This window comes from Lagenorhynchus albirostris, chromosome 6 (assembly GCF_949774975.1).
Source record: "Lagenorhynchus albirostris chromosome 6, mLagAlb1.1, whole genome shotgun sequence".
Lineage (NCBI taxonomy): Eukaryota > Metazoa > Chordata > Mammalia > Artiodactyla > Delphinidae > Lagenorhynchus > Lagenorhynchus albirostris.
In genome coordinates, this window is record NC_083100.1 from 4546781 (window position 1) to 4557734 (window position 10954).

Sequence of the window (10954 nt, forward strand, 5' to 3'; positions counted from 1 at the left end):
CTGCCCTGCTATGGGGTCTGTGACTGTCCTCAAGGGCTGCTCTGCTGTGGCCTGGTCAGAGCAGGCGAGGGACACCCAAGGGAGCCTTCAGAAGCAGCCTGGGAGCCCCTCTGCTGGTGTCAGTGGCAATGTCCCCTGCAGGTGGAAGTCACCTCAGTACGGCTCACCTCAGTACATGAGTGTGAAGGAGCTACGAGAATAACCTCCCCTCCCAGGGGTGTCATCATGCAGAATAAATACTACATAGCGAGATGTGAGCAGCCTTTCTTTAATGCTCTGCTCATCGTTCAGAAACAAAACAAAACACTCTTTCAACAAACCCACACACACAAGGGGCAACATGGCCCGTGCAAAATACTTTCATTTCCTACAAAACCCAGAAATGTCCCCTGGGAGGTGTGGGGACAGCATTCTAAAGTTTTCTGGGTTTTTCCCACTGTGTCTCAAAGAACTGCACTCCTCATTCCCTCATTTTCCTGTCTGGGTGCGTATGCTCAAGCAGGTTGGTCCCCAAATGCAAACACATGGGGAGGGGCGGTATTAAGGTCTGCTCTCTATCCTGGTTCTTGGTTCCTTCTTTCTCTAAAGTTTGGGGACTTCAGGCTGCACCCACAAGGGAGATACAATTGTTGGTAGCAAACTTATGCAAATTGAGCCTTCTGTATATTTTCAGATGATAAATGGAGGAAATTCAAAGAAATTCTTTTGTTTCGGAGGCCTAGGAGATCAGCATTTCCAATTATTTCTGCAATCACCACCAAGGAGGGCTTGTATATTGGGGGACATGAGGCGGAAGGTTTTAGAGGTTTGTTTAGAGACCTGAAAACAAGGATTCCCTCCTCCTAGTAGATTCCAACCTTCTCAGGCAGTGACAAGGAGCAATGAGGACAGTGGGTGTGTACGATCGAAACTGGGAACAGTGTATATTGTCCCAGCTTGGCAAAAACAGATGCCCAGAAAGCTGGCTCACCCCCTTGAGCCATGACTTACACCCATGACTTACCCATGACTTACAGCCACCCTCAGGTCAGTGAGCAAAGGAGCCTGGGGAGGTGAGGACTCAGAGTCTGAGTGTCGAGGAAGGGGGAGTTGAGTCCTGTGGCCAGCCTCTACTGACTGTCCTTTTCATGAGCTCTGGTTCTTGGTGGCTTTCAAGCCCCTCAAACAAGGGTCAAAGATCTACACTGGAATTTTCCTCCCATGTGGAATGGGTCCACCCCAGTGGTTTGGGGGTAAGCACTCTTCTCTTCCATGCTTCTGTAAGTTGGGGGCCCTATTATAAGTGAAGTGTTCCTGGTTACCTTTTCAAGCGGCTTCCACATCTACAGTTAGTTCCATTTAATGGTTGATTATAATAGAATGGCTCTCTCCCCACCTCCATCAGCCCACACCGGCTCCTGTCCTCCCATGGGAAACATCTGTCATTTAAGTCAATCCTCCCCCGAGAGTCAGATCTGTCCTCTGGGAAAACCTCGTGGAGCTGGGTTGGTCAGTTACAGACATACCTACCCTTGAGGTTCCCAGATGAGCTTACTGACAAGCGAACTTTTTACAATGACCTTTCCCCCAGAAATCCACGGCAGGGATTCGTTACGAGGAAGAGAGGCCATCCCAATTCTCCCTCCACATTTAGCCAACATCTCTCCCCTCTGTTTACACCCAGTGCCCTGCCCCGTCCGGTGACATCCTTTCTGGGTCACAGTTTCTTAATCAGAAGGGGCAGGAACCAGAGGACATCCAGGCTCTGCTTTGCAGGCATCTCTGGAGAAAGGAGAAACACAGTGCCGCCTGGGAGCATCTCTGCGTTTTATTCGGTCCCTGTAGAAGTTGAAGTCGGAGCAGCGCCCTTGATTGTGGTGGCAGTTGATCCAAACACCCTCTTGCTCCCTCCAGTGCGGTTTCCAAAGGGTTAAATGGATGAACTCTAGGTAAACCTCGTCGTCTTTAACAGACAACACCCCTGCAGGGGGTCGGGGCCATCGAGGGGTGGCTGCTCGGCCGTGGTTTGCGAGGGCCCAGGAGTCCCCAGAGGCTCCAGTCTGAGTCCCTTGGCGGGCTCTCCCGGGCCACGCGGTCTCCTCCCGAGAGCTGGAAGCTGGGAGGGCGCACTGCTGAGCCCCGGCCACCGGTCGCTTCCTACTTCCGCATCCCCTGGACGCCGGCTGTGTCCGGCCCAGGACCGTCACAGTGTGTCCGGCGCCTTCCGGATAAGGCGGGCGGGATGGGACGGGAGGGGGACAGTAGCTGACCCGGGCGTTCCAGGAGGGTTGCCAGTACGGCGGTTCCCAAGGCCCCCCGGCTCAGGCTGGCGCACCCCCTCACCCCTCGGTGCCCTCTGCCCGCCTCCCGGGCCGCCGTTTACGCGGCCCCGGGATTAGCATCTCTGTGAAGTCCCGCAAACAATGCCCGCTGTGCGGGGAAGATGAAAGTCGGGCGCCGGGTAGCGGGGCGCGTTTGAAGTCCCCGAAAGGTGGGGCCGCGGGAATCCGAGGGGGCAGATGCGTAGAGATAAAGGCAGGTGAGAAGTGCCGCGCGGCCTGCGCCTCCCTCCCCGGCGCTCCCGGGCCTGGGGTTAGTGAACTCGCGCGGCCTCCCAGACGCGCGGCCCGAGCCAGGCCCGCGGGAAGGATGCGGGCGCTACTCCCCCGGCAGCCAGGCCCTCGCCCGAGGCCTCGGCCCCGCAACTACGGCCCTCGGGCCGGCTCCCGGCCTGGCCTCCGCCCGGTGCTTCTTCCTCCCAGCTTGGGAGCTCCGGGGTGGACGGGCTCAGTCCCCGCTGAGAATCCGCTTTGCCGGGGCTGGGTGCTCCCGGGGAGATGCGTGGTGAGCGCGGGCGCGGGGCTTCCAGGACGAAGGTGTCAGGCGATCCAATACCCCCAGTGGTCACGAACTCCCCACTCCAAGCTCCGGGGCTATTCTGAAAAGGAACTAGGGCCCCTGCCTGCGCCCTTGGACTCCTGGACCCCGGCTCTGGAGCCGAGGCCCGCGTTGGGTGCGGGGGAACCTCGAGCTCCACGCACTCGCAGCTGGCGTCTGGGTGCGCCGTCGGCGCGTCCGCGTCCGCAGTCTCGCGGCTCCCGGGAGGTGTAGGACCTCCCCGCCCTGGTCCCCAGATCCCACCAGGGCTCGGCTCGCGGGCCACGCGGCCGTGGCTCCGCCCGTTCCTCCGCGCTGGGGTGGGGAGGGCAGCGCAGGTGTGAGGGTCACGTTTCCCCGACTGCAGTCCTGCGGGGAACAATTTCCAACTCCTCCAAGGAAATGCAAAAAAAAAAAAAAATCTCTTCACGTTTCTGGTTTGCGGTTTTGTTTCTGCTATTTTGAGGGTGGGGGACAAAAAGCAAAACTTTCTACAGAAGAATGTCGCAGCACACACGGTGCTGCAAAGTGTTTCTTCTTCAGGGCGCTTTAGAAAACCCCCCGGTCCTGCTTTCTGCACGGCCAAGGAGCAGAATAATGAAACCAAAGACTTTTATTTTATAAACCACTTGATCTTTGCTTGGGAAACTCTATTAATTGAATGGGTTTGCCTTTTTTGCCAGTCCTCTTTATCATTATTTATGGGCTTTAAATTGTTTAAAGTTCCCTTGACATTCAATTTACAAGTTTGGGGACTTTTTTTGTTCTGCCTTTTGTCCTGGAGAAAGACATCGTGTTGGAAGTGCTTTGAAAAGCCAAACATGAGAGGTTGGCAATGAAAGGGAAGCGGGCGAGATCCCTTTTAATTCCGTTCTGTTGGTGAATGGCTCTTTTACATAATTGCAGGAGCTATTTCAAAGCCAGCCAAGGGCTGCCTTCACTTAGAACCACATGGAGTCTATTTTGGGCTTTCAGATTTAAAAAAAAAAAAAAAATGGCTGAATAAAATAGTTAAAAAAGATGAGGCTTCAATGCTTTCTACTACTTGCAAATTGGTGTGTCTGATGGGGAATTTTACACAAGCACCCCTTTGTAAGTGCATCTTGGGCTTGGGAGGGACTGTTCTGGGTTAGCTGGGTGTGAATCCCAATTGCCCTTCCATAAATAAAACCCATCCCAAGCTATTTCCCAACTATTGCCAGGAGCAAGAGCTGCGGCAATGACCTAATGATCAGGCCACTCAAAGTCCCTATAAATAAAAACAACATGGTTGCCCGAGAAACCGGCCTGTAGCCTGGGACTGGGCGGCGGGCCGGAACACCCGGCCCGCTAAGCCCGCGGGTTTCTCCGCACCCACGGAGACCTGGGGCTCCCACGCTGCCTTCTCTCCACGACCACCCGGGACCTCGACCCTGGCGGCATCGTGGAAGCGCGCGGTTCGCGGTGCTTCCTTCTCCGGGCTGGACTCCACAGGCCAACACAAGTTTGCTGCATGAATATTCATTTCCTTGTGCATTGAGCATTTTACACTCAGCCTCCATACACCTGCGTGCAAAAGCTGACTGGGACAGCCCCGAAGCGTGGCGACAACTTAATTACCATCACATTTACTGACGTCTGATGTTTTAAGTGGCCTAATACTGTCTTGACACCAGCTTGGCACCGGCCGAGGAAAGTGTCCAGGGGCTGGGCCAACTTCATCCCGACTGGAGTTTCCCCGGGAAAAAAAAAGTTCGCAGAAGTTAACTGGAGTTGGAGGACGCAAGATCTCCCTTCGGGTGCATCCTTCACTCTTCCTCCTCGGAGGGAGGGGACAGGGGACACCTAAGGCAAAGTTGCAAAGGTCTGTGCCGGCCGGTTTTCCCGCGCAGCCTGGGCCGAGCTGAATCACCGAGAGCTCTACAGTTGGAGGGAGTTCCGAGCTAGGCAGGTCGGAATCCGAAGGATGGATAATCGGTGCACCTGTCTCTCGCTGCCCAGAAATCTCTCCGAGGAGCAGTGGAAAAACTCTAAAGGCTTTTATTATCCACTGTCCCCTCGCTCTGAACGCTTTGTAGGTAGCTCAGGTGCCCCGAATGAATCTCGTTAACCACGGCGAAACACAAGGATCCTTTTATGACGCGAACAGTCGTTTTCTAAGCAGTTAAGCATTAGATGAGAAAATATGACTGCACTGCATTCGAGAAAAAGCACACTGGTAAATAAAATTCATATTGAGGAGCATTCCCTTCACTCCTTAACTAATAAAGGACATTAGGACTATAACCCCTGTAGTCAATACTTTCCACGGCAGTTTACGGGTGCAAATAATACGCCATTAAATTATTTCAAGTGTACCTATAATTCAGTGGACCTCAATCTCCTTGCTGAACTTTAAATGTGGAATTATCACCGAAATAATCAAAGGAACCTCTGTCCCTTGGAGGGTAATCAGGGGATGGAAGTCCCTAGAACAACATTTTTACGCCAAAATAGCAAAGTGGATGGCAAATCTGCTTAGGTAAAATGAGTAACAGCTTACACAGACATGCCAGTGTCAAGCAGCGAAGGGACCCGGCTGTATCAACGTAAATCAAACAGTCGAGCGTTTTTTTTTTTCTTTAGTATTCAAAAAACAAGGTAACCCTGCCCAAGACGGTGTGACTGTAACTATCTCATAATGAGAGGGAGTATTTATTATGCTCATAAAGAAACCAGACTTTTGCCCTGGGCTTCGATTTTTTTTTTCTTTTCCTTTTCTTCTTGTGCTTCCTTTGCAGGAGTGGAGAAAGAGGGATAGCGCTTACAGAGCCCACAGACGTCTCCTTCCCCATGGATCCCAACGGGAATTCATTTCCCCTCACGCCGCCTAAGCCACCTCGGGGTCTGGGCGTGAAGGGAGTGGAGGCAATACAGGCAGCGTCCTAATGAATTCCTTTCAAACCGCCTGCGGCCGGAGCCATCTATTACTGCGGCCTGGAGTGGGGAAAAACGCTGGAGACGCCTTTGTCCTGGTGGGGGGGCTGGGGGAGGAGGCGAGGAGAGGGAGGGCGGCTGGCGGCAGGGCCAGCGAGTTTTCTCAGCCCTCCGGGGCGCCGAGGATGCACCCTCCCCTCGCTCCTCCAGGGCCCGTTGGGTGGGCAGTGGGTCCCCGGCCAGACTCCCGGCTGAGGAGGTGGTCCAGGATTAAGACGTCCCCCAGGGGGCCTTCGGGTTAAAGCCAGAGAAAGAAGAAGAGCGAGAAGGAAGAGCTTCAAAGAATCAGGTCGATAAATTCATAAAGATCGATTTATCTTTATCTCCCAATTAAATGTGCTTGTAAGTGATACACAGCACACGTCCAACACGGGCCAACTCCCCAACCACTAGCTCCTTGGCGTGAGCTGATTTTTAATGACCGGCGTAACAGTGCTCTTCTCTCCTCTCCTCCCGAGTCCGGTGCTTGTCGGCCGTTCCGGGCGAACGTCTAGACCCGGGAAGTTGGAGCCGAGGCCCTGGAGGCGCGTGGAAGCCCCGCGCGCGCTGGCGCGCTTTGCACGGTCTGCCCTTGCCACGAAAGGATTCCATTTTAAAAGGGAATACAAGAGCTGAAAGTTTTGTTTTTATCATGGTGAAGGGGATAAGAACATTCCTAACACTCACCCCATCCCCGCCAATTCCCTTACTCCCAAATTCTGGGTTTTTACCACTGTCGAGACGGGGGAAACATCTTGAGGGAATCGGCTCCATCCTGCAGTAGGCAAAGGGGAACCGCGCACCCTCGAGTCCTCGCGCTGGAAACCTGGCGGCGGCGCCGGGGTGAGCGCTCCCTCCGTTCCCAACGTGCTTAATTAGCGCCTATTTACAAAACGCAGCATTTATTTGCGCAAACATCATAAAGCTTTCATCAGGATAATCTCACGTTATACAAACTGGAAGCACAGCAACTCCCCCCTTCCTCCCCGAGGATGGAGCAGATAAAGGACTCGCTTTATTATCATAATTATCGTGGCTGTTATTTTGGTGCGCAGGCAAAGTGTGTAAATAGGTGCGATGATTAAGAATGTCATGAAAAATGAGAAGGGATCGCTCACTGGAGGGCCCAGCTCGGGATGGGGGCATCAGCAGCCTCCCCACGGCGCCGGGAACGCGGGGGCGCCTCGAGCAACCCGGCGGGTTCCCTGCGGCGGGCAGGGGCTGCTAGCTCCCGGTCGGCGCCCTAGGGGCGGACCTGGAGGGGCAGGACCTTGCCCCCAACTCCGGGAACCTCGCCCGGACCCCGGGAGCAGCAGCAGCAGCACGCAGCAGGTTTGCTCCAAAGCATGTACCAAAGAAATAAAACGCCCGCGGTTTAGACGCGGCCGTCGCTAGACCCGAAAGCCGCCCTTGGAGGCAGCCTCGTTGAGGCTGCCGAGCCCCGAGTTTCGAGCCTAGGAGGTGCCAATGGCCCCTTTCAAGTTTGCGCGGCGCGGGCCAGGCGCACAAGCTCCGGCTCTCTGGGCCGCGCGCTGCGCTCGCGGCGTCCACAGCCTGCTCTCGGCCAGCCCTGGTGGAAGGGGCGGAGCCCCCACTTTCGCCCCGCCCACTCCTGGCGCAGCCAATAGGCGGCGGCTCCCGGCCCCACGTGAGGGGAGCCCGGCCGGGCAGCAGGCAAAATGTGAATGAGAAAGAGGAGCGCGATTTAAAGGTGCTGGCGGCGCCCGCCGAAAACAAGTGCGCCAGCTTCGCGCGCTCCCCTGCGGCCCTCAGGAGGCGACCGACAGCCAGCCAGACAGACGGACGCGCAGACGGCTGCGAGCCCGGGCCGAGGGCCGCGGAAGCGACGCGCGCGGGCTCCGACGGGCAAACGGCGGGCGGCAGCTCCAGAGAGCCCGCGGGGCCCGGGCGCCCGCTCCACTCCGGGGCGCACGGCCTCACCCGCCCACCAGCTCCCGCCAGGCATGCAGCGGGCCCAGGACTGAGGGGTATCTGCTCTCCGGGTCCCGCTCGGCCCCTGCCCGGTGCACCAAGTTGTGCTCCCGGCGCCTGGCGGGCTTCCCGGTGGCGGCGCGGCGCGGGGACTTTTCGCCTCTCGCGGGCCTCTCCCGAGCGCGTCTATGAGCGCAGCGTTCCCGCCGTCGCTGATGATGATGCAGCGCCCGCTGGGGAGTAGTACCGCCTTCAGCATAGACTCGCTGATCGGCAGCCCGCCGCAGCCCAGCCCCGGCCATTTCGTCTACACTGGCTACCCTATGTTCATGCCCTACCGGCCGGTGGTGCTGCCGCCGCCGCCGCCGCCACCGCCCGCGCTGCCCCAGGCCGCGCTGCAACCGGCGCTGCCGCCCGCGCACCCTCACCACCAGATCCCCAGCCTGCCCACCAGCTTCTGCTCCAGCTTGGCGCAGGGCATGGCGCTCACCTCCACGCTCATGGCCACGCTGCCCGGCGGCTTCTCCGCGTCTCCCCAGCACCAGGAGGCGGCGGCTGCCCGGAAGTTCGCGCCGCAGCCGCTGCCTGGCGGTGGCAACTTCGACAAGGCGGAGGCGCTGCAAGCCGACGCGGAGGATGGCAAAGGCTTCTTGGCCAAGGAGGGCTCGCTGCTTGCCTTCTCCGCGGCCGAGGCTGTGCAGGCGTCGCTCGGTGAGTCGGCGGCGCGCGCGACCCGGGCGGGAGGGCGCGGGGGCGCGCCAGCTCCGTGTTCCCGCGGGGACCGAGGGGATGAGGCCGAGCCCCCGCCCGCCCCTCGCCCCGGATCCACCGGCCTGAGGAGCCGGAGGATGCAGCGGAGCTGCGCGGCGGGGCCTCCGGAGGGCATTTAGAGCCACGCAGCAAGCGCGGGGGGGCGGAGTGCGCATTCAGAGCCCCAGGCCAGCTGCTGCTCTGAGCGGCGAATTTATCTGCCGGCCAGTTTGGCCGAGTCTTGCACTCCCCCATCTCCAGCGCTGTGACCTGGGATCCCGGGTAGGTTTCGGCCTTTGGGGAGGGGGGTTGGGCTGCGCGTCTTCGCAGGGAGGGTGCCGAAGGGCGTCCAGACCTATTAAACCCCTTTACCAGGCTTGCTGCTTGCCTGGGAGAATCGGATTCCTAGGAGGCTGTGCGTCCGCATGTGTGTGCTGGGGTGTCCGGTGGGAACTTCTTCTAAGGCTACAAAACTTCCCTTTGACCAACATCATCTGTCTCAAAACCCGACATGGTCTGGGATCTGCACCTCCCTGGGCACTCACTCTGGCTGTGATGAAATTGAAGTTCACAGAATTTTGGCGGCGGCGGCGGCGGCGGCGGCGGGGAGGGAGGTGGGCGGGCAGGATGAATCGTGAACTCCCCCTCAGTCCTCACCCAGCCCCCACCCCGGGGACAAAGAGGACGCTCTCTTGGGCCTCACGCCTCCTGTTACTTCTGCCTTAAGCTGCGGGAGGCTGGGAGGGTGCAGAGGAGGCCTGGTGGCCCCTTGAGTGATGGTTCTGGGCAAAGGGCCGTCGCCTGTACTGTCTCCTCCTCTCCCTTGAGCTTTCTCACGCCCCCCCCCTTCTCTACCCCTCAAAGGCCAGGAAGTCACAATGTGTTAATGTCACAGAAAGACAATCCGCTAAGGGGGGAAAATGCCCGAGGGACGGTGGGAAAGGGAAAGGAAGGCCAGTGTGCGAAATGTAATAAAACGCCGTTTGGTTTTGCTTTCAGTCGGGGCTGTCAGAGGGCAAGGGAAAGACGAGTCAAAGGTGGAAGACGACCCGAAGGGCAAGGAGGAGAGTTTCTCGCTGGAGAGCGATCTGGACTACAGCTCGGATGACAATCTGACTGGCCAGGCGGCTCACAAGGAGGAAGACCCCGGCCACGCGCTGGAGGAGACCCCGCCGAGCGGCGGCGGCGCGGGCAGCACCACGTCCACGGGCAAGAACCGGCGGCGGCGGACTGCCTTCACCAGCGAGCAGCTCCTCGAGCTAGAGAAGGAGTTCCACTGCAAAAAGTACCTCTCGCTGACCGAGCGCTCACAGATCGCTCACGCCCTCAAACTCAGCGAGGTGCAGGTGAAAATCTGGTTCCAGAACCGCCGGGCCAAGTGGAAACGGGTGAAAGCTGGCAATGCCAATTCCAAGACAGGGGAGCCCTCCAGGAACCCCAAGATCGTTGTCCCCATCCCCGTGCACGTCAGCAGGTTCGCCATTAGAAGTCAGCATCAGCAGCTGGAGCAGGCCCGCCCCTGAGGGCCCAGGGAGGGCTAGGGCCTGGACCACCGTGGAGAAGCCACAGTGCCCGAGGGAACCCATGGTGGACTCCACCGTGTCTGAGGCAAAACTCAAAGTCACCCCCCAACTTTGGACATCCCCAGCAAATTGAGAGTCTGTTCATGAAACAGGCTTGAAAGACTGCTTTTGAAGGGGCCACAGCTACACCTGAAGACACACTAAATATTTATTATACTACCCTACGTTGTACATTAGATGTCTATATAGACTGGATCTCAGCTGCTGTATTTTGGAAGTTATAGGACCCAACTACCCAGTAATGTCCTCCAGCCACACTCCAGAAGAGAACAAAACCTCTGCTGTAGCCTGCCACGCACAGCAGCCACTTTTCCATACTTTTCCAAAGGTAAACATCACATGCAGGAACGAACACTGGGGTCTCCATTTCTTTTTGTTTCTATTCTGGCGTTTTTAGTTGACTGAAAAGCAGACGTTTCGGGGCAGCCTGGAAATTCGCTCTGCTTTGGTTTTGCCTGGCTTTCTTTCCTGGGGTTGCATATCCTATGAGCCATGTCTGAAGCACGTCTCCGTTGTGTTTAATTTATTTCAATGTAGCTTATTTTCGTATAAGTTATGACATTAAAACAATCTCAGTCTTGTGAATAATAAAAAGGAGAGAGAGAGGGAAAAGACCAATTCTTGGGTCTCATAAGTTTGTCCAGATTTGACTAGAGGGAACCGCCTGCCGGCGTGTGGCCAGGCAGCTGGTCTGAGACCAGTACTGGATGAACACCCCGTGTCCAGGGCCTCCTCAAGCCGGCCGGACGTGAGCCGCACAGCACCTCACCAGGTTTGAAATAGGCCAGCAAGAGCTCCAACTGGGTTATCAATTTGAGCAAAGCTAATTTTCACCTTAGAAATCTAACATCTTCCCCTCTGCTCAGCCTAACCAGTACCTAGGAGGCTGGCAAACTTTG

General features: G+C 57.2%; 1 protein-coding gene across 2 annotated transcripts; it reads left to right on the top strand.

The window, feature by feature from the left end:
- Nucleotides 1-7910: 7910 nt before the first annotated feature.
- On the top strand, nucleotides 7911-9995 carry GBX2 (gastrulation brain homeobox 2). Of its 2 annotated transcripts, XM_060151214.1 has the most exons (3): nucleotides 7911-8437; nucleotides 8734-8754; nucleotides 9472-9580. In XM_060151214.1, exons 1-3 carry the CDS (start codon nucleotides 7911-7913, stop codon nucleotides 9578-9580), a joined length of 657 nt encoding a protein of 218 aa, XP_060007197.1. The 2 variants fall into 2 exon arrangements, with proteins under 2 accessions (XP_060007197.1, XP_060007196.1); XM_060151213.1 differs by lacking the exon at nucleotides 8734-8754 and having other exon boundaries at nucleotides 7911-8433; nucleotides 9472-9995.
- Nucleotides 9996-10954: the final 959 nt, after the last annotated feature.